General features: G+C 38.0%; 1 protein-coding gene across 2 annotated transcripts in view; it reads right to left on the reverse strand.

Annotated features, from left to right (window-relative positions):
- The window catches only part of LOC127619844 (ETS domain-containing transcription factor ERF-like), a 47478-nt gene extending 24647 nt beyond the window's left edge, over positions 1-22831 (reverse strand). For both annotated transcript variants that reach the window (XM_052092860.1, XM_052092859.1), the window contains exon 1: positions 22315-22831. In XM_052092860.1, coding sequence (XP_051948820.1) covers positions 22315-22336 — 22 coding nt within the window. In that variant the 5' untranslated portion in view covers positions 22337-22831. The remainder of the gene's footprint in view (positions 1-22314) is intronic.
- Positions 22832-24890: the final 2059 nt, after the last annotated feature.

Raw genomic sequence — 24890 nt, forward strand, 5'->3', positions numbered from 1 at the left:
TACCAACAGGCCTGTGCAGGTCTACTGAACTGTGTGTGCACCCGCTAACTTGGCCGGCGATTCTGCGAATATCACCAAAAACCTCACTTTGCTTTCCAAACATTACCCTAGATTTGAATCTCATATAGCATATGACAACATGGCAGCATTTGTTTGTTTTCAACACCAATTGCTATAAGGTGCTGATTGTCACTGATTATCAACCTACCTGTATTTAATCTTTTTTTGAAGAGATGTTCAAGACACTTCATTAAAAAGCCTTACTTTCTAAAGAAATTAATTGTAATTTAAAACAAATATGTATAAAATAATAACCAATGGCCTATAGGGATTTCGCGATTATAGTATCACCATTAACCGCAATAAAAATGTTATGGTAAATTTAACCGAAAGAATTTAGAATCAACGGTTAAAAATCATGAAATGTTTTATTTACTAGGGGTGGTAAAAAAATTATTCAGTTACAAAAACTGCTATGAACTACATGTTGCACGCTTGCAATATTTACAAACAGCTCTGCACTTTTGAAAGTGGAGCAAGGATCACCCTGTGACTCCAAACATTCCAGTTACATTAAAGCATGTCATTCTGCATCACAGATGCGCAAAAGCGGTTTTGTATCGGAGCCTTGCTCGCTTCATACGTTTTTTACTTTGACAGTTTTGTGTGATAGAGAGTTATTTAGCCTATTAATTTGTTGAATATCCATCAGATCCCTTGTTAAAGGGCTGAGTTTATCATCTATATATCCTTATGAAACACATTTTAAAGGTGTCACTTGGACATAATGCAGCCTAATTGTACATGGGTTCCAGCCCCATTTTATATTAGGTATCTTTAATTACCATGTGCTGACATTAAAATGCATACAATGTACTTATTGTTACAACAATCTCACAAGATTCACATTTACTGCAACTGAGGTTGAGGTAGGTTTGGGAGTAGGATTAGGGTAGGCTTAGGTTTAGTAAGGTAACTAAAGGTGTAATTAAATGCAGGTACTTTAAATGGAAGTACAATGCAACTACACACATAAGTACATTTTATCAAAGGCTCAAGTACTTCGTAGTTAAAGACACCTAATATAAAGTGGGTCCTGGGTTCCTTAACATGACTAGTCAGCTAATAGCTCAGACAATGCATCGACTAGTTGATTATGACAATTGGTAGTTTTGCACATCTCAACCTTTTACCTGCAAATTCTTTATTACAGAGTGAAAGAAATGTCATATCAGACACAAATATTCTTCACTAATCCTTTCATTTCTAACAAAAATGGGGTTAACAGCTAAATAAACTGTAACATAAAATTGTAATACTAACAGAATTGCAAAACTTTAAAAATGACAAAATATATTAAATTAGCTATTAAATATCATTGTAAAATGAACTGATATACTAGTGCACAAAGCTAAGTTAGAAAGCTGAAAACAGCAACCCCTTATGTTCACTGATAATGTGGAATCTCCAAGATTCCATCTTAAGACTCTTCCAGTCATCATGTTCTCTTCATCAGAGTGTTAAATCACACACTCCAATGGCCTTCGCTCAGGCAGCTGAGCAAAAGTCATTAGAAAAGTTGAGGTTGCAAGGGTGATAGTGGCATTACGTTTTATCAGCGAGACATGGATTTCTAATCTTATCACAGTAAAGCCTTCATCCTTGATTTATCTCGCAGTGGGGCCACTTCTACAAGAACTTATAACCGATTTCTTTTCCTTCCCCCTGTTCTGTTCACACTTAGTCATGGGCAGTGTCTTACAGAAGAATCAATCAAAGGAAACCTGCACAGATCTGCTTGATTTTTCCGGTTCCAGATACCGCTTCCAGATTAGGCTTACCCCAAAACAGATAAGAAGTCTGTCACAAAGGTCAACATAGATGTTTATAATGCAGAGTCCAAACAGGTGACTTCTCATAAGAACTTTCTAAACTTTACAGCATGGCTGGCCAAATTTGAGATACTCCCAACCAACTGAATAGTGTGGAAGACATGGTAACGCTTACAACTTCAGTGAAACTAAAGTAAACCTCACCCTCCTGGTGTACGAAGGCAGGTGGAAGTCAGCCGGGTTGAATCTGGCTACTAAAAAGCTCAGTGTTTTCTCCTTAATACTTGAAGCTCATTCCGAGCAGCTAATTTTAGCCACCATTGCACAACCTATGTCAGATCATACAGGGTTGGGCAGGACTGACCAGGAGAAACTCTTCTTTAGAGTTGCCGTAAAAAGAAATGCAAACTTGTGGATGTGCAAGGCCGCCAAATGAACTTTGCTGAGGAATAAACATGGTTTACTTTCTATCCACTGTCTCGCCCCATAGCTACTGTTCCCTATTATAGGTTGCTTTACAAGGCAGTTTACTAAATTGTGTATGGTTTTCCCTCCCAGTTGTGGGCTTTGATTCTGATTCTTTTTTGTTCTATTATTGGCATTTCCACATGGCTGCAACTTGTGTTGAATGCCGTACCTACCCTTCCAGCAATGCAAAACCATGCAAGTTCAGAAAAAATGAGGCGTATTCGTTGGTGAACCCTGCAATTTCCATGAAGTTGAAAACAGGATTTAAGACAATTCTACAGGAACAAATTATAAAAGAAAGCATTTAACACAAAGCAGACATACTTGTTACAGCATGTTTGGCTACGTCCTCAGTTTACGGATTTGGGGGGGTACATAACTGATATGCAAAATAATTTGAGTAGCATAAAGCAGACTCAAGACAAAAAAAATAATTGTTGTAACAATTTAAACTTGAGTGCTGGATTTGAAGAAAAGAAAAATAATGTCCAGAAGACAATTATCTGGGCCCCAGGTGATTCTCTAGATTGTATGACCTGACTGAGTGTGCGTGTTGTGGAATGTCTAAAGAAAAGAAAACAAGTGTTTGAGACAAGGCGTCTGAATGTCTCCGTGGGGACACCAGAGTTAACACTTGGTGTGTTGAACCTCCCCTATTTAATGACCAACTACGGCAGGTAATGACAACGACTTGTGTCTCACCTTTAATTCCTCTTTCCACCTCCATAACAGCAGGGAGGGGCATTTTGGTCATTTTGGCAGCTTGAGAATGCAACAGATAAATCAACAGATTCCTTTGGGGGACTACAACAGTACTGTTGAATGCATAAAGGTATGCATCAGATGGGTGTCATTTTTAGCATCTTGTTGGCCAAGCACTTGCATCCACGTTCACGTACTTGTGTAGAGTATGTTTCGGCATTAATACACTGTCGTCAAGATAAATAAAGTTGTTCAAATTTTAAACATTAAAAAAGTTTGGTTCCATTTAGTTGCACCCCATCTCCACTCACCAAGCACCTTATTAGGAACATTATGGTCCAAATACTGTAAGGTGCCTGACATGTTCTACTGTTGTAGCCCACCGAGTGGTTATTGGAGTTACTTTATAATTTCTATCAGCTGAAACCGGTCTCGCCATTCTCCGTTGACCTCTCTCATCAACAAGGCGTTTCCATCCGCAGAACGAACACTCACTGGATGTTTTCGGAACCATCCTGAGTAAATTCTAGAGACTGTTGAGCATGAAAATCCCAGGAGATCAGCAGTTACAGAAATATTCAAATCAGCCCATCTGGCACCAACAATCATGCCACTGTCAAAATAACAGAGTAAATTTTTCCCCTATTCTGATGGTTGATGTGGACATTAACTGAAGCTCCTGACCTGTATCTGCATGACTTTATGCATTGCACTGCTGCCACATGATAGGCTGATTAGATATTCACATGAATAACTAGGTGTAAGGGTGTTCCTAATAAAGTGCTAGTCTATGTATATCTATTTCTTTCACTATGCTTGTATTTAGTATTTAACATTTCCTTCAAATATTAAATTACACATTGTGTCATGTATAGGGTTGGGAACCAAAAACCCGTTCCATTCTTTTAAAATACCGGAATCGTAAGATCTACCTGACTTTTCGTTCCGTTAAGGTTTTCCTGCATGCAAATTTCCGCCGATGTGGCTGGAAAACATCCTGAAATACTCTGACAGTGTTTCCAGCAGAATATTTCTGCAGCAGCGCTGCCCTCTACTGACTCTAACGAGTCTTGAGCCGGCTCTTTTGAATCTACAGCGTAAAACAAATGCACTTCCAGTACAGTTAGATTCCCGAAAGATTAATTTAAAGGAGCCGGTTGTTTTGAATACTCAGCGCAAAATATATGGCGCTTCCGGTATAGTCCGTTTCCTGAAAGAATAATTCTAATGAGCCGGTTCTTTTGAATCTACAGCATGAAACATACAGCACTTCCAGTATAGTGCAGTATACAAGGAATCTTAAACTGATGTGCAAGTTATGAATTAAGAACTGTTAAAGTCTCACAAGCCTGAACATTACAGTACAACATTAGGCTATAAAACAGTCTAAACTGTCTCTGGAACTGTTACTGTTTATTTAATGATGACCTGTGTCTCTATTAAAATCAAGAAGTGCAGTTAAAGAGTGGTTGTTCATATGACAAGGTATAATTAAAGATACACAAGTTTTGTTGTAATAAGTGGACTTTTATAAAATAATTAATTAAATATGCCATAACATTTCTTGTTGATTTAGATTTATTTAAACTATAGTTAGGATATATTATTGGATTGTGTTCATGTGTCTAAAAAGTCTGCAAAAAACATATTTTAGAAGAACAGTATTACATTTATTTCTGATTAGTTATATCTGCTCTGTAGAAATCTGAAATGATCTCATCACTTGGTAACAGAGAGCAGAGGTTAGTAAATACAAGAATTGCATTTCTCATTTCCAAATAAAACAATATAAAAAAGAGGTACTAAAAGAATTACAGGAATCATTATTGGAACGGTTAAGGAACCGGAATCGTTTAGAGGAATCAGAATTTTAAAATTCCTTAAGATTCCCATCTCTTGTCATGTATACTTACACAAACAGATGAATACTGGATAAAAGTGTTGGTTAGCAAATGTGTACCCCACCTTTTCCATTAAGTGTTGTAATAATGTTACTGTACAAGACTAAAGGTCACCATGTATGGTGCTAGCACAAACTCTTTTGAATCCCGACGATAACAGCAATCTTAAAATGAAATTGAGGCACATTTTCGATGAACGTAAAAGTTAAATCAAGCAATTATGTGGCAAGCAATTATTGACTGATGATCTTTTCAATAAATTCTGAGTAGCCTACTCATGCCCATCCCAACATATCAGGACGTGATATTACAAAGTTTCCTACAGACTTTGTTGTAGACTACTACAATGACTGTCGTGAGTTGTGCATTCAATAATTATACCACCCAACTGGAAAGAGTCAAAATGAAGTGGAATAAAAAAAAAAAAGATTCAAGATCACAAAAGAGATCAAAAGAGAACAGAGCAGGGACGATGGAGTGGAAAAAGAGGTGGTGGTGATGGGAGGGGGGGGCGAGAATGAGAAGTCAATAAATTGCCTCTTTTCAAGTTCTGTGTTGTGGTTAGGTCTCTAGACACACTCTTCACTTACATTTTCCTCCAAAGACAAATGCACATGCACACACTCGCTGACGGCACATGCTGCGGCTCCAGCTGTGGGATTTGAACGCTGTCTTCACTGTCGCTCCCTGTTTTTCTCTCCAACCCCTGGCAAAGACTGCAGCACAGAAAAACCTTGCCAATCCTTTGCCTCGCTGCTAATGGGCCTTTCATTAACAAGGTTTCCATTAGCGCACAGACATCAGGCCTCCGCAAACTATGCACAAACACATGTCAGTCACAGCCACTCACTTTCAACAAAGTTAGAATTGGGCTATATGTCCCATTGAGGCCAGCATTACTTTTTAGGTTATTCTACTTCAAACCACAAAGTTTAAAGGTCTGGAAAACACCTAAGTGCCACGAGACACCAGAATCCCACTGAAAATGTTTGGTTCACAAATTTTTTTTATTGTTTAATGCTCTAATTTCCACTATTCTGCAAAAGTGGCTGAAAGTTCCACCGCCCTATTTGGTGGCCTACACAGAATTGGAAATCCACTGACAGGTTCTGAAAGCACTCTCTCCTCCACGTAGACCTCCGTGACTCAGATCAGGAGCCGAGATCAAACCTGCATGGCCCTTATGTAGTAGGGCTGCACTGCACAATTAATAGAATATATCAGATCACAACACAGCTTCTACAGTTAATTATTATATACAATTTATTATCATGAAAAATGTAAATTAAAGTATTACATTTAGGTGCACTACTCTCGTTGTGTCAAACCTTTCTATTTACTATATGTATTTTGCTACGGTTGAGCATTTTAACCAAATCACAGACATCTTGGTTGCTCGCTTTCTGTGTATAACTTGCTTAAAATTTGAAAAACGTTTTTGTTTATGTGAAGTTGACCATTTAGGCTTACTGATGTATATATAGTAGGGCTGGGTTGCAATACAGGTTTCCCATTTTGATTGGATTCTAATTTACAAGCTCTTGATTCAATTATATTCTGATATAACTTGATTAAATTCTGATTCATTTGGGAATGTTTCAGTTAGAACGTTAATTTTGCATACATACAGTGAGGAAAATAAGTATTTGAACACCCTGCTATTTTGCAAGTTCTCCCACTTGGAAATCATGGAGGGGTCTGAAATTGTCATCGTAGGTGCATGTCCACTGTGAGAGACATAATCTAAAAAAAAAAATCCAGAAATCACAATGTATGATTTTGTAACTATTTATTTGTATGATACAGCAGCAAATAAGTATTTGAACACCTGTCTATCAGCTAGAATTCTGACCCTCAAAGACCTGTTAGGCTGCCTTTAAAATGTCCACCTCCACTCCATTTATTATCCTAAATTAGATGCACCTGTTTGAGGTCGTTAGCTGCATAAAGACACCTGTCTACCCCATACAATCAGTAAGAATCCAACTATTAACATGGCCAAGACCAAAGAGCTGTCCAAAGACACTAGAGACAAAATTGTACACCTCCACAAGGCTGGAAAGGGCTACGGGGAAATTGCCAAGCAGCTTGGTGAAAAAAGGTCCACTGTTGGAGCAATCATTAGAAAATGGAAGAAGCTAAACATGACTGTCAATCTCCCTCGGACTGGGGCTCCATGCAAGATCTCACCTCGTGGGGTCTCAATGATCCTAAGAAAGGTGAGAAATCAACCCAGAACTACTGGTCAATGACCTGAAAAGAGCTGGGACCACCGTTTCCAAGGTTACTGTTGGTAATACACTAAGACGTCATGGTTTGAAATCATGCATGGCACGGAAGGTTCCCCTGCTTAAACCAGCACATGTCAAGGCCCATCTTAAGTTTGCCAATGACCATTTGGATGATCCAAAGGAGTCATGGGAGAAAGTTATGTGGTCAGATGAGACCAAAATAGAACTTTTTGGTCATAATTCCACTAACCGTGTTTGGAGGAAGAAGAATGATGAGTACATCCCAAGAACACCATCCCTACTGTGAAGCATGGGGGTGGTAGCATCATGCTTTGGGGGTGTTTTTCTGCACATGGGACAGGGCTGACTGCACTGTATTAAGGAGAGGATGACCGGGGCCATGTATTGCGAGATTTTGGGGAACAACCTCCTTCCCTCAGTTAGAGCATTGAAGATGGGTCGAGGCTGGGTCTTCCAACATGACAATGACCCGAAGCACACAGCCAGGATAACCAAGGAGTGGCTCTGTAAGAAGCATATCAAGGTTCTGGCGTGGCCTAGCCAGTCTCCAGACCTAAACCCAATAGAGAATCTTTGGAGGGAGCTCAAACTCCGTGTTTCTCAGCTGACAGCCCAGAAACCTGACTGATCTAGAGAAGATCTGTGTGGGGAGTGGGCCAAAATCCCTCCTGCAGTGTGTGCAAACCTGGTGAAAAACTACAGGAAACGTTTGACCTCTGTAATTGCAAACAAAGGCTACTGTACCAAATATTAACATTGATTTTGTCAGGTGTTCAAATACTTATTTGCAGCTGTATCATACAAATAAATAGTTAAAAAATCATACATTGTGATTTCTGGATTTTTTTTAGATTATGTCTCTCACAGTGGACATGCACCTACGATGACAATTTCAGACCCCTCCATGATTTCAAAGTGGGAGAACTTGCAAAATAGCAGGGTGTTCAAATACTTATTTTCCTCACTGTATTAAAGGAATTCTCAGTTTCTCCTGTAAATGAAATAGGGAACCTTCTAACTTCATACATTACAAAATATTAATTTTAAAAATGAACAACAGGTCCCAAACTATGCAGTTCAATTGCCATTTATTTAAAAGAATAAAGAACAAACAAATCTGAAGTAAACTATAGACCTTATTCACAGCAGCACCATCTTTGATTTTTGACGGGAATGACAGACAACGAGTCAGAGGGACAGACGTACAGTCTTTTCAATGGGCTGTACTGTAGTTAAGTATTTTTGGATTGTTCTGTGGACAAAACATTGAAAAAACATATTTTCAAAAACATTCAGTAAACAAAAAAACTCCAAACAACATTAGTTGTGGAAAATCTGATCTAGGAGTTTTTTTACAGCTTTATTCTGTTATTGAAGAGATGCAAGTCTGTCCCTCACAGCCTTGCTGTCATTCCCATTCAAATTCAAAGATGGTGCTACCTTTTTCAAAAGTTTTTAAGTTAAGTTTTTTATTGATTAGACAACATTTTGATAATGAACTTATATTAAACTTTAAAAAATGTTCTGGAAAATAATAATCATTAACCTATAATTATTAAATATTTAAAAATAACTAAACTGGTGTGTTCAATAACACATTATAACATTCTAATATTTTTGCAGTGGTATCGAAATTGGTATGGAGAACTATGAAATTTCACTGGTATCATTACAGACAACTGAAATATTGGTACCGTGACAACACTACCGACACTATCAACATGTATTCATCATCTACTTCAAAAAGAAAAGGCCATGGAATCAAACTTTTAAGTAAAAATGATGGCGAACAAAGGCCCCTTTAACAACTAAAACGACTTGCTTAGGGAAACAAAGATGAAAGAGTTTAAATAATAAAATAATACAAAAACGTTTACTTTGACCATAACATTTTGGTCTATTTTCTTTTCTTAAGGCAGCATGAACTAAAAGGAACACAATCACAAATTCAATAAGAACACAGTGGAAATTATTAGGCAACATTAATTGGGGACAACAGAAGACAAATTATTAGACTTGCAGCACTCCAAATTGGAAAACTGGTGTTTACTATTCGTCACCATTTTATGAAAGTAGAAATGATGTGGGTTGTTGAACTCACCAGAGTTGATGGTTAATTTACATTTCCATTATTATTATCATCATCATCATTATGTTTACATTTGTAATTGTCTTTAGATCTTAGTTTGTATCTGTAATTTTCCACCCTTTGTCGCAGACGGATAACTGCTTGATAGCATACGAGGCCGGTGAAGGAAGTTGGAGATGGTAAATGTTTGGAAATATTTGAATTGCTTTCTTTCATTTAAAGTGATTTCAATATAGAAATATTTTTGGTAATTTTTTTTGGTTTCAATACATGGATATGAAAAAAGAAAAAGAATCACTGACCCCTCAGTAGTTAGGGAAGGGCAGTTGACGATGTAATCGGATATCGAAATATATTTTTTAAAAAATTGTATCGCTAAGAATATGTTTGTATATGTTTTTGTGTCATACTTCTGTTTAATCCTCTAATCTGTCAAATCTAACACAACACTCAGTGGGCTTTCTGCCACCAGTTACTGCACATGTGCTAACATTTTTGTAAATAAGAGGATTGGTCTAAAGACCTTATTCACAGTAGATATTTGATTTTTAATAGGAATGGAAACGAAGCTGTGAGGTATAGACTTACCATTTCTTCAATGGCATGCATGTTATATAGCTGTAAAAAGCTCCAATGTCCCATCTGATTTTCCACAACTCATGTTGTCTGGAGTTTTTTGTCCCAAATTTAAGACCTCAGCAAACGAACCACTAGTGGTCGACCGATATGTCTTTTTTAATGGCCGATGCGAAATCCAGATAGCAGGGTGGCTGATAGGCCGATACATCAAACAATTTAATATAGTAAATAAAAAACATAAAATTGCTATATAAAATTAAAACTCTTATTTAACACTATATTTACTGAATTTACACAATTACTCAAAACTTTAACTTTGTAAAAAGGAACCTAAAAAAAAAAAATGATATTGTATTTTGACTGGTAGATAGCAGTTTCTTCTGATTTCTGTTTAGTCAGCAAAATCTATTTAGTTCAGTAAAATCAATTTCTGAATAATAATATATGATATTGTTAATATATTAGGAAGAAGGAAATAACAGTACACACAGTAGTCCATAACCATGGATGGCATGTCCACGTTAGCAATCGCATTTACTCAAAAATACAGAATCAAAAATACAGAATCAAATCAATTGTACATACAGTGCATAGTGAATAAGAAGTTTACTTATAACACACGTGAAGCGCTTTTACTTTGAAGTTCCACCAGAGACAATTTAGCAGACATGGGCCACTTCTATTAAAGCATTTACACCTGCCGAGTGAAGAGATAAACAGCGGCAGCGGTATAACACCATATTCCGCTATACAAGTTCAGGGGAAACTTTCAATAGTGAAAACAAGACTTTTAAATATTACATTTTATAAATGCTACCACTGGAATTGTTCGGTTTAAGGGGGTACCAAAGTGTAAATCCTGAACAAAACAGTTAAGTGAATACATGTTTGCACATTAGCTTTCACTCAGCTGACAAGCAATGAAAGTAGCTATGTGGTTAGCTAGTTAGCTATAAGCTCATTGTCACGGAGAGTAAAAGATGGACCAGCATTGCGTCTCACCATCTAGGTAACAGCGTAGTGTAAAATCAACACTTAACAGACACAAACCACCACCACACTGTTGTCTGTTGAGCTGTAAAAAGATGCTCTGCTATTTACCTTATCTGCTACATTACTGACTGCACTGACAAATTATGGCAGTCTAACAGCAAACAAACATGAGTGACATGTTTGTCAGGGACAGGGATAATGTTATATTAGTTATATTGAAATGGGAAAATGATGGGGTCATTGTGAAATACATACTGGAAAGTTAATAAACAAACTAGTTAGCAACTTTCCAAGAAGACACCGCTTAACTCCGCCCTGTCTGGAGAGCCACTGTCAGTTCAGAGTCAGCTCTGTAAACAATGGAGTTGGAGTGCACATTGCTGGACAAACTACGTAATGACACCAATTCTAAAGCATTGTTTTCTATATTATACGTTCTGAAGAAAAAAAAAAGTTTCATATCTGCGCATATCGGTTAACATATACGCCTATACCGATATATTTGGGTGAAAGGCTAATTTCGGTTGACCGATATATTGGTTGGGCACTAATATACAACATATTATATGCAATTTCAAGACATTCATTGATGGAACAGACTTAATCTGGACATTTTTGAAAAGCTAAAATGGGACCAATTTGATGAAAAACTAATGATAAAATATAAGATGTAAAATTAATATTTTTGAATTGTACCTAGCAGGTTCCTTTATAATTAAGAGCATTAGCTGAGATATAATTAATTTGAATATGTTAGCAAAATGAACATTGTATCAGAAATGTACCCTTATGAATCTATATCGAATCGAGAGCTTGTGAATCAGAATCGAATTGTCAAATCTGTATTAAAACCCAGCAATACGGTTGAGCGCTAATTTATATAACTTGGTCAAAATCTGTATCTGATGAAAAGCAACATGTATTAAATATTTTGATTTTTTTTTTTTTAAATAACACAATCGAGCAGGTTTTTTTTAAAGCCGGGATTCAATGAACTGAACCAATTGACTAAAATGAATGAAATGCTTCACATAAGAGCATTTGATTATTGCCTCCGTTTGCTCAGCTGTAAAAATGTGCTTAAATATAGGATATAAATATTTTGTGGCCCTATATCACCACACGGTGGAACAAGTAGCTTATTTCTGGAAAGTTTCAGTACTGCAGTATTTTGGAAAAAATATATATATATTTTTTTTATATATTAATAGGTTAGTAGGGTTGTTACTTTTAGTTACTGATTCCCCAATACTGCACTAGAGGAAGTGGGAGATTAATTTTATATTTACACTGACAAATTTCCCAACCTACTAACCCTGAAAATTCTTTCGCCCCGTTCTTTTTCAGCTAACTCTAAACGAAACTTTTGAGAAACTCACAAACACTTTCTAACATCTTACAACTTTGCTCACCATAAATTTGGGCCCAAACTCCTGAGGACCACTCTTAAAAATGTCAGGGAAAGTATACACAACTTAAAATCACAAACTGTTACACAAGCGTGACACACACACACACACACACACACACACACACACAAGGAAAGCCATATGCTCATACAGACAAACACACATGGAGGGGGGGAGGTTCAGCCACAGTCTCGACAAAACCTCAGAGCTCCCACCAAACTGTGGCTTCTACTAAACACAACACTCTATAAAGGCGGGCATGCTGAAACCTCAGTTAGTGACATGATTGGCACAATGACACAAATTAACCTGTGCACATGGCATTAGGTGCATAGGCACCAGAGTCTTAAAATGCAGATTAAAGTATGGTGTTGCGTCATATATGACAAAGAGCCACAGATGAACCCTACAATGACTACTGAAAGCTAACAAAGACCATCCTAGAAGACAAGAAAGAGTGTGTGTTTTGCATACATCACAAAAGGTATTCCTGTTTTTGGGAAATGTTTAGACTCTTATTTCAAGCATGCAGGGAAATCTACTGATCTGAGACTAATGGCAGGAAAAGCAAAGACTGCGGTCACAAACGCGACTGATTCTGAAAAGAGGAGATCTTTTCTTAAGTTTTTGAACAAATATGAGTGGTATTTTTCAGATCACAGTGAAATCAAATGTTGTTAATTGCTGGAAATCATCTAGGACAAACCCAACAGGATGTAGAATGATAAAATGTCATGTCATTATCTTACCTATATATTTTTTTTAAAAATCAAATCACCTAAAAATAAAAATTCTATCATGATTTTTTTCACCCCCATGTCATTCCAAACCTGTTTATTAAGAAATTCTCTCTTATGTGAAACAAAAAAGGAGATGTTATAATGAATATACCAGTCAGTCATTTAAATACAATAGCAGTTGATGGTGACAACTTACATTTAGTTGTTTCTCACCAAAACCAATCATATGCCACCAGAGCACTTGGAATATGATACACAAGTCACATTAACTACTTTAGTTCCTTTATTTAAACTGTAGCGCAAGTCATTATTAGGGCTGAAACAACTAATCGATCTGCATGAATTTCATTTTCGATTAGTTGGATATTTGCGGTGAGCACAGAGAAGCTCCATCAGTGATGTCACTTTACAGCCCAGTGAAACACGTGTTGCATGATAACTCGTTTGAAAAACGACGGAGACAAGTTGAAGCATTAAAAACATGACCCAAGATGCCCATCGCACAAGAGCACTTTATAAACACTTCAAAAAAAGATAATTATAATCATATTTTAATGTGGAGCGTTTGCTGCATCAGGTGTGTTGATAGCGGGCTAGTGTTGATTAAATGCACTTTAGAGTTGTTTCTTTCCAGCACATAACTTACATTTTACTGCTATTTTCTATGTTTTGTAATGTATGCATGCTATGAATTCATAATCAAGCGCATATTTCCATTTCGAAAAACCGCTTGTCTTTAACATAAGCGATCCTCCGTTAAACTTTACCGAGCACGTGCATCCACATCAATCAAACCGATTGCAATGGAGAAAGGGAGCGCAATCATTTTGATTACACACGTGCAACATCTTACCGCGCTTTCATTTTCAATGGAATCAATTATGCAGCAATCACAATGTCACAGAGGTCCAAGTGAGCCAGCTTTTAAAGTGTTTTAGATGGTTTCTTCTCATTATGCAAGCGCATGTAATACAACGAGTTTAGGATGTCATGACAAAAAGTCTGGGATGAGACTTTTCAGTGCAAGAGTGAATCTGATGATTGCATTTTATTAAACTGTATGCTGAATATAATGTATAATAATGCTAAGAGTCTTGACATTTGATAGTGCTGATAATGCCAAATGTGTCTGATTTCACAAGTAAATGTATAATATAGTAAACGTTATTTTACTGGATAAGCATACACTACAATTAAAAGTGTTTTTTCTTTAAGAATAGCTTAGAAACATGTAATGAGTGAATATACATTTTTAAATCTTACAATATGAATTTTAAATACTTAAAATGTATGTAATCAGTAACATAATTATGTCTTTTCAGCTGGGCAGAATAATTCATATTTTTATTCTGGTGTCATATTGCCCTCTACTAGGCTGATTTTTCTGTCCCACTCCATCTCTGATGGATTATTTTACTCTTTAATGAATAGTATGTTTTGTTAAGCTTTACAAGTAAAGGAAACTAACTTTTTTTGCACATGTCCTGAGGAATAATAATATTAATACATATGTAACATTTACTGGCGACCTGTCCAGGGTGTCCCCCGCCTTTCGCCCGATGTTAGCTGGGATAGGCTCCAGCCCCCCGCGACCCTGTACACAGGATAAGCGGTTGACGATGGATGGATGGATGGATGTAACATTTAATGTTTCGGGCTTTGTTCAAAGTTTTGTGAGAGTATAGAATCGTGTAGTAAAATTTCGTAAAATCAAACCAAATATGCATGCCCTTTAATAAAAAAATTATTTGAGCAGCCCTAGTCCTTATCATCATTGCCATTGTATTAACTACATGGATCATTATAATAAAGAAAACATTTTCATATTTGGGTCATATTTGAGAGACTTTAATGTCAATATTTAAACCAGAACATTTACAAAGGATATTTTTAACTTTAACACTGGCAGAGATCTCCATTATCAATCCAAAAACAAAAACTAGTAGCCTACCTTATTTCTACACTCAGAGAACTTTATATTAGTTTGCACTTTAAAGAGCACTTTATTACTATGGTCCTAATAAAGTGCCCGATGTGGTCGTCTGCTGTTGTAGCTCTTCCACCACAAGGTTCAGAGGGTTGTGCATTCTGAGATGCTATTCTGCTCACTACAATTGTACAGAGTGGTTACCGGAGTTACCGTAGCATTTCTGTCAGCTTGAACCAGTCTGGCCATTCTTTTTTTACCTCTATAATCAAGAAGGCAATTCCGTCCGCAGAACTGCCACTCACTGGACGTTTTTGGCAACATTCTGAGTAAATTCAAGAGACTGTTGTGTGTGAAAATCCCAGGAGATCAGCAGTTACAGAAATACTCAAACCAGCCCGTCTGGCACCAACAATCATGCCAGTCAATCACATTTTTCACATTCTCAGTAAAGCTTCTGACCCGTATCTGCATAATGTTATACATTGCACTGCTGCCACATGATTGGCTGATTAAATAATTGCACAAATAAGTACTTGCACAGGTGTTCCTAATAAAGTGCTCAGTGAGCGTATACATATCAGCCACAACATTAAAACCACCCTTCTAATATTGTGTAGGTCCACTTTGTGCCGCCAAAACAGCACCAACAGAATAGCATTCTGAGATACTATTCTTCTCACTACAATTGTACAGAGCAGTTATTGGAGTTACCGTAGACTTTTGTCAGTTCAAACCAGTCTTGCCATTCTCTGTTGACCTCTCTCATCTACAAGGCATTTCCATCCACAGAACTGCCGCTCACTGGATCCTTTTTTGTTTTTGGCACCATTGCTGTGCTTATGGTGCTTAAAACAAAAAATATCCAGCAAATGTCAGTTCTGTGGATGGAAATGCCTCGTTGATGAGAGAAATCAACAGAGAATGCCCTGTACAATTGTGGTGAGGAAAATAGCATCTCAAAATGCTACTCTGAGATGCAGGTTGTCGCTGTTTTGGCAGCTCAAGGGGGACCTACACAATATTAGGCAGGTGGTTTTAATGTTGTAGCTGAAATGTAATTAAGTAATTGGAGATTTAATTGGAAGTGTACAGATGCAACAAGAAAGTAGGTCCACAGCTAGTAGTTGATTTCTTTATGTTTCTCTTGGATACTTCTCTAAATACCCTGCAGGTTAAAGTAGCTCACCATTAAACAAGCACATGTGTGTATGTCTCTATAAACCCAAAGCATGCCACTATGAACTAGCTCACTTGAGTGTTACTCTGTGTCTGGTTAGATGTTTATCTTTACGGTGTTTCCAGGAAAAAACACAGGCCAGGAAACACAGTCAATCTGCTGAGCCACAAACAACACAATCAACCAATTGCATGCATGCTTCCTCAGCTATTCTACAGCTATGACATTCAAGTAAGCAACCCAGATAACATGAGATGTTAACCTGAAAGCTACAAATAATCTCATTTTGAAACATATAATTCAGATTCTTGAGAGATGTACAATATCTCTCTGATCCTAATGGCTCAGAAAATCACTTACAGACATGCATCTTTTCATGGAAAGGCTGTATTTGCAAACTTTACACTGAAACGTCTGGGATGAATTTAGTAGCATTAACTACCTCATATCTCAGTGACGACTTGCTAAGCTTACAAAAAGAGAACAAAAAAAACAAAAAAATATGCAGAAAACTTCCAAATAGTTAGAAGAACTACCCATGGCACTTTCTTGCCAATGGAACAGTGAATCATACCTTTGTAGCAAAGCTGAAATTATACACTTACACCTACGCTCAACCCACCCCGACCTGGACTCTCCTTTGAAAAATAATGGCACCAACCACCCTCCCTAAATGCTGGCTAATTGCCCATGTGGTTCCCTTAACTTCATATGCTGGAAGGGACAAGAGTGCCTGTTTCCAGATGTGAGACCTACATGTGGCAAACAGTTGATGAATAACGCAGTTGGAAAAACATACCAAAAATAGGCCACTTATTGGCCTACAAGACAGACAGAAATCGTGCTTAACTGGGCAAGAGTTGACGGCAAAATAGAGTGCCAAAGTTCAGACAACTGATGCAACTGTGCATCTTTCCGCATAAACCCTACTGATAGCATGAAAAACATACAATAGACTTTAAAGGAGTGTTCTGTATTCAATACAAGTTAAGCTCAATCAAAAGGATTTTTGGTATAATGTTGATAACCAAAGAAGAAAAAAAAGACATGTAAAGAAAACAATTCAGCTACAATAAGGCCCTTACAATGGAAGTAAATGGGGCCAGTCCATAAACATTAACATACACACTGTATCAAATGTATAGTCATAAGTAAACATGTATGCTTGCCAACCTTATCTGTGCAAAGTTCTGTCCAATACTGGCATTACAGAACTTCGTTGTCATGACGACGAAGTCTTAATATTGCATATAACTTTGCACAGATAAGGTTAGTGAGCGATTTGACCTCACTAAAATCACGTCAACATTAGAGCTGAAACGATTAGTCGACAATAAAAAAAAAAAATTGCAGACAAAAGTTTTTGCCGTTGAATTAGTCATTTGATCTCATTCAAGTAACATGAGATCAGATATGAAACTAATGATGGCACACGAGAGCAGCATCTTGTGCCTGACTGAGGAGACAGCTTACAATCCAGATGTACTACAAATTTTTCCAAACAGCTTCAGGTGATGTAGATCGCAAAGTATGGGGAAATTATACAAAAATAGAAAATAACTAAATGCAGAAGCGCTCCCGTTGTGAAATACAGTGGAGCCGGAGCTGCCGAAGCATGTTTAAAGGAAACCCCTCGCCGTTATATCTTTAATGCATCCTTTATTAAAGTTAAAATAATAAGGAGGCAGGTCATGTAAATAAGTATAAACTCCAAAACTGGCATATCTCTGTGCGGTCAGCGTCACTTTTATGAGTCCTGTGAAGTGACCCGATCTAAGGGGGAGAGATTGAAACCGAACCCAGCTGATGTACACACTGGCATAGGCACGCTCGTCCCTCACACATGCTTGCTCCAGTTAGATCATAACATGATGGCTTGCCACGAAGTGAATCACAATACATATGCGTTGAGGTTTGTATTGTATCGTGAAGAAAATTGCCGATATGCAGCTCTATAAAGAAGCGAGAGTTTGTTTTTTGGGAGTTGTGAACACAGCAACTAAATACTTTTTTGATTGTTATTTTGGCTTGTTTTACAATATAAATATCTAAATCTAATTTTTACATTTACATTAGGAGCAATACTGCAAAAGACAAATTTGTTGTTTGAGAATGCTGAATATAATATTACATTTTTACATCTAAAAATCCTTAAAACAAGATACATTTACCCGAAGTAGCATAATATATTTAGACTTGCTTTCAGAGAATAGATCTTGAATATACAGTTGAAGTCAGACGTTTACAAACACTTAGGTTGAAGTCATTAAAACTAATAACTGCTTTGTGCATGACAAGTAATTTTTCCAACAAATGCTTATAGACAGATTGTTTCAATCTGAATTGACTATATCACAGTTCCAGTAGGTCAGAAGTTTACATACACCAAGTTAACTGTGCCTTTAAGCAGCTTGGAAAATTTCAGAAAAAGATGCCAAGCCTTTAGACAATTAACCGATTAGCTTTTGATAGGAGGTCTACTGAACTGGAGGTGTGCCTGTGGATTTATCTTTGCTTGACATCATGGGAAAATCAAAAGAAATCAGCAAAGACCTCAGAAAGAAAATTTCGACCTCTACAAGTCTGGTTCATCCTTGGGAGCAATTTCCAAATGCCAGAAGGTACCACATTCATCTGTACAAACAATAGTATGCAAGTATAAACACCATGGGACAATGCAGCCATTAGACTGCTCAGGAAAGAGACGCATTCTGTCTCCTAGAGATTAATGTAGTTTGGTACAAAAAGTGCAAATCAATCCCAGAACAACAGCAAAGGATCTTGTGATGATGCAGGAGGACACATGCAGACAAGTATCTATATCCACAGTAAAATGAGTCCTTTATCGACATAACCTGGAAGGCTGCTCAGAAAAGTACCCACTGCTTCAAAACCCCGATAAAAAAAGCCAGACTACAGTTTGCAAGTGCACACAGGGACAAAGATCCTACTTTTTGGAGAAATGTCCTCTGGTCTAATGTAACAACAATGTTGCATATAATATATTATATGTTGTTTCTCAGGTAAATGTATCATGTTTTAAGGATTTTAAGTTATTTTTAAATGGAAAACCAGACAAAACACTTGATTACAATATGGTTTTGCAGATTAAATGTTCCCCCTTTAATTCAATGAATGTCATTTAAAAGTATTTTTAAAAGATGATTTTGTCTTCTTTATTACTAGCAAGCAAGAGCTAATGATTAATCGTTGCAATAATCATCCAAATAGTCGAATAATCGTTAGATTAGTCGATTATCAAAATAATAATTAGTTGCAGCCTTATGTTACATATGAGCATATGTTACATTTACATCTTATAGCTATACTTTTGAAACAATGTGTATTATGTTTATGGACTGGCCCCATTCACTTCCATTGCAAGTACAATAACTATTACCGTAAGTTTTGCTTTTTGATTTAGCTAAAAACAAACAAGGTACGCGCCGATTTGTGTGTGTGTGTGGAAATCAACATTAAGCCACAAATGCTGTTATCTGAGCTTAACTTTGTTTTGAACCTGGAAAATTCCTTTAAATGTGAATACAAACATACTTTTCTGCAACTTCTACAATCTATGTCAAACTATGTTTGAAAGTTCAATAGAATAATAGTATACGAAATAGCTTAATAATACTGTATATTGGCAAAGCATTTTTCCTTTAATCCTGGCAATTGTAAGAAATATTAATAAAGCAACAACACTGAAAAAGAGAAAAACATTCACTGCTCTTTTCTGGATAACTTAATAAACCCTTTAAATCTTAACACAATATTATGTTGAGAAATTGCTCATTGTAATTTACAAAACTAAAGTCTGATAGCATTAAATCAGAAACCTATTAATGTATCAGATCTGCAGAACAATCATTCCGTGGAGAACTGAACAACAATTATGAATTTCACTTTTTCCTGGTACCAATCCATGTTTTCATTTTTGCCATAAACGACTCGAACAAACTTTACAGTTGAAAAGACTGTGGTTTTCTGGGACGGTTGCATCACTCAGGTCCAGTTTCAACTGAAAAGTGCAAATTTGCAAGTATGCGCATTATTAAGGCATTATTTGAAGATGTTCAATGACAACGTGTGCTAAAAGAGAAATATTTGACCAATTACAAATGATAAGGAAGGTCTGGTAGACCCGATTAACTAACAGCAGTTGTAAACCAGTCCAAGATAAACAGCGAGATCTTATATACAAAACGCAATACATTTCAGAAATGTACATTACTAATCAATTGGTAATTTAATAAATGTCGGCCTATAATCTATATTTCACCCAGAGGGGCACCTCAGCACATGTGGGCAAAGGGGCAGTTGCTTGGGCCACTGTAGCCACCCCCTGTGTACGTGTTTGGAACCAAGTATACTACAGAGAAATGTAACAGAGCGGATTTGAGCAAACACTTTTTTTACTGGTGAGCGGTACTTGAGAGGAGCGTCCACTTGGGCCGTGAGCTGTTGAGCAGAGCACACAAGCATGGAGCGGGTTATTGAGCGGAGTGTCAAACCGCTCCACTCACATGCTCTGGGCGGGGTACACCTCGCCTGAAAGGAACAATTTGATATGGCACAAAGAACAAGAGTACAGCTTATTTCCACAGACAAAAACTCTTTTCACATTCTGTTTATTTAAGTACTGTCCAATCATAAACGCAAGGGTTGGGTGATGAAGAAACACACGCTCTACATCGGCCATTGCTTTTACACCTCACAGCATGCAGGATCACTTAGTGAAAGATGCATTTAATGCAGTTTAACAAAGAGAGTAATGCCCTGAACCAATGAAAACCACAAAAAGACAGCTGGATCAGATCCTTTGTGAGCTGAACTACCTCTAAAATCCCACTCTGTTTGGAGTTGACTTGAGTTAGTAAGTGTGCACAGAAGCCCACCTCTGCACACCTACGCAAAAACGCAGACTTGCGTCCCAGACACGACGCACAACATGGAAAACTTCTACCATACCATAAGAAGGGTTACTTTATATGCTGGAGACCAAACGAGGGGGAGGAGGAATGGAAGAAGTAGCTAATGGTTTAATGCAGAAGAGCACGACTTCAGCGTTGGTGGAGCAGAGAGAGACTAAAAAGACATGGACTGGCATCCTTTTTTCAAACAACCAGATGAATATTCACTTGATTATTAAACAGTCAGTGGTTATTTAGGCCCAGATTGCCATTTGAACAGTTTTATTTTTCACTTTAAATGCAAAACTCTTATCCCAGATAAAACTTTCCAACATATTTGCACATTTATAGCCCTAAAAGAGGGATTTGTGGTTAACATACAATCAGTCAGTCAACTTATCAAAAATTAGCCTCCTTCATAGAGTAAACAAAGCCAACTAAGACTTGGAGCCAAACTAACACTTAACTAACTTTAACTCAATATCAAATATAATAAAGGCTAAGTTGCATAAAAACAACAAGAAACTCAAACAAAGCAAACATTTGAAATATCTTGTGTAAAATCGTCCAGCACACAGAGAGAGGCGCTGTGATGGGATGCCACTTTTCTCAGGGCCAAATGGCTGAAAGTTGCTCGCAAATGGTGGATGCCACACTTGATCAACACAACCGGTTTTAAAGTCACCGTTTAAAATATCTTTAACATCATCTATTAAACCTTTACGCATCGGGAAGTTAAATAATTAAGATTGAAATTGGAGTGATTCCTAAACCAGCCTTGATCGTCTAACTCGCGACAGTTCAATAGGAAAAAAGTAAGCCAAAACTTGTCGAGCACCTTTGAGTTTTAATCGTTAATAGCGAACATTTTTAGCTGAATAAACAACACGAGTTGACAACTATTCAAAATACACTTTTTATGTTTTACAGTGCCAATGTTACACAACCATAACAATATAAACACAAACAGTCGAATGACCCAAAACTCATGAAAACTAACTTTGTCAGCTAGCAGCTTGGTTTTCCACTCTGTTAATTTTCCAGCCTTTTAAAACAACAATTTATCACCTACATTTCTCATTCCTGACCTATTACGCTTTTCTGAGCGAACTCTCGACGTATAAAGTAATTTATAACATAAACACACAAAAGTTAATGTGGCTAACCAGCTAATCAGAGTGGAATTAGCGGGCTGTATATCCACAGTGAAACCACATGCGACACACGCATCGAAACTTCCTAAAATACACTTTTGACCTCTGAATGATTCAGATATAGCTTTTAAAAGTTGGAGTAAACATTTCTGATGTAGTTGTTTAGGAAACTTACCCGTGTCGCCCGGGGTCTTCATGTTTTAGAGTATTGCCGCTTCGTTAGCAAATCGTGCTAACTGAGAAAGAAGAGAGAGAGTGAGTGTGAGCGAGAAAGAGATGAAATGAGCTCAGGATCGCACACAAAACAACTCTGTAAACTTTTCCTCCTCCGCTCCTGCTCAGATCCAGCCCCTTTACTCGTACTCCCACAGTTTGTTTGGAGTTTTATGTGTTTTGTTTTTCTTGCTCAGCGTGGACCGTTGTTGCCTTGTGGCCGGAGACTCGCTCTCTTACGGTCAGATATTGGAGCGCGTCGTGCTGATGGACGAGGGCCGTGTCCGTGCTGAACTACTGATTACTTTATGCGCGCTGCGAAGTTGCATATTCAAGCCTTCACGTTGAAACACACGGCGATGCCAGCAAAATCAAAACACACGAGACGAGAGAAACAAGATCCACTTTCCCCCTCTTTCCACTGACTTTTTCTTTTTCCACTCACTCCGTGCAACTCTCTCTCCCGTCTGCCTCCTCCTTTTTCGGGGTGTCGTGTTTCGTTCTTCCAGCCACACGGGGCTGCCCACGCTAAACTGGGGAGGGAGGGGCGGGGATACACGGAGTAACCACGCCCACTCACCATTTGTGCCGGGTTGGCGTCACTTCAGCACGAGGCGTTTCTGTGGAGACAGCCAACGCCGTACGAACTTGGCTAGCATTTTGCGAGGTGATGATGACATGCTGTCCCACAGAGACAAACCGAAAATCAAAAAAAGCTGTCGTCACTCAGAGGTGGTCTCGAGTTCCTCAAAGTTTGACGCATCACAACAAATGAGGGAAAAAATAAGAAGTGTATTATGGGGTTTTTGTGTCCGTACCGAAAACAGTTTAGCTCAGTGATGGCCACGCTGTGACTGGCGGTAATAACAGGTGTTAGGTAATAACGGGTGAAGCAAGAATTTCAAGAATCTCCAAAATAGAGCGGGCTTGCTCCAAAAGGGGGCGTCACTTTGGTTAAGGTTAGGGAAAGGGTGGGGCCTGGGTAGCTCAGCAAGTAAAGATGCTGATTACCACACCTGGAGTTGCAAGTTCGAATCCAGGGCGTGCTGAGTGACTCCAGCTAGGTTTAATAAGCAACCAATTGGCCTGGTTGCTGAGGTGGGTAGAGTCACGTTGGGTTAACCTCCTTGTGGTTGCTATAATGTGGTTCTCGCTTTTGGTGGGGCATGGTGGGGCATGTGGTATGTGTGTGGATGCCACGGAAAATAGCGTGAGTCTCCACACAGACTAGGTCTCTACGGTAATGCCCTCAACAAGCCACGTGATAAGATGCGCGGATTGACTGTTTCAGACACGGAAGTGACTGAGATTCATCCTCCGCCACCCAGATTGAGGCGATTCACTATGCCACCACGAGGACCTAGAGTGCATTGGGAATTTTGGACATACCAAAAAAAAAAGTTAGGGAAAGTGTAGGATTAGGAGCTCCCTATATCTTTAATAGCAATTTGGAGCTCACGCCCCTTTTTGGAGCAATGCCTGAAGCTACACCATTCTCGATTTTAGCCAGTCTAGAATTTCCACAAGCTGAGCCGTTATGCCCCCTCTTTCTAAAACCCTGTACTCCAAAGATACCATATGAGATTTATTGCGAAGAAGCGGTTGTCAAAAACAACAGCAGCACAATAGCGCCCTCAACTGACAACTGTTATGAGCAACATGGCATAAAAATGGCATTAAGCCTCAATAATTTGCTGCAACTACAATACTTGAGAACGCACACATTGATTGACAGCCAATAAAAATGGCATTAAGCCTCAATAATTTGCTGCAACTACAATACTTGAGAACGCACACATTGATTGACAGCCAGAAAGCGTCAGAGACTGTGGCCCGTGGATACATTTTTGTTTGCTGTTTACAGAGTCTATAGCTGAGAGAAAGGTGAGATATCTCACAACACTTACTTCATTAATACATTTCAGGGAGAAAGATAATTCGCTTACATCACCTTTACTGATCTGTTTCTCACCCACACCTATCATATCACGTCTCAAGATATGGAGTCATATGGATTAGTTTTATGCTGCCTTTATGTGCTTTTTTGGCCTTCAAAGTTCTGGCAGCCATTCATTTGCATTGTATGAGAGCTGAGATATTGTCCTAAAAATCTTTGTGTTCAGCAGAAGAAAGAAAGTTAAAATGAATATGTGAACGTAATGTCAAAATAGCTTCTTATTTGCACAAGGTGAAGAGGTAGTGTCAGCATATGGATTGAACACGTAAGAACGTTCTTCAAGGTTGTTTACTCAGAAATGTAATTGTTATTGAGAGTGCTAAATGTGGGCTGGAGTGAGAAACGAATGTTAGTCTGTAGGTGGCCTTCTCTTCTCCTTATCTATCATGCTTTTCCTCCACCTCCTCCCTTTCTCACTCTTAGAGCTGGAGCAGTTGTGAGTGGAAACTCAAAGGTAGTAGATGACATTTGAAAAGCATTTGCATGTAAGTGCTAAATTACCAGTTCAATGTTAATGCTACTAGCGACGCACATATGCCAGGCCTTGACATCTACCCATTTTTTAGCCCTATTTCCATGGC

The sequence above is a fragment of the Xyrauchen texanus genome, chromosome 26, assembly GCF_025860055.1.
Source record: "Xyrauchen texanus isolate HMW12.3.18 chromosome 26, RBS_HiC_50CHRs, whole genome shotgun sequence".
In the NCBI taxonomy this organism is placed as follows: Eukaryota; Metazoa; Chordata; class Actinopteri; order Cypriniformes; family Catostomidae; genus Xyrauchen; species Xyrauchen texanus.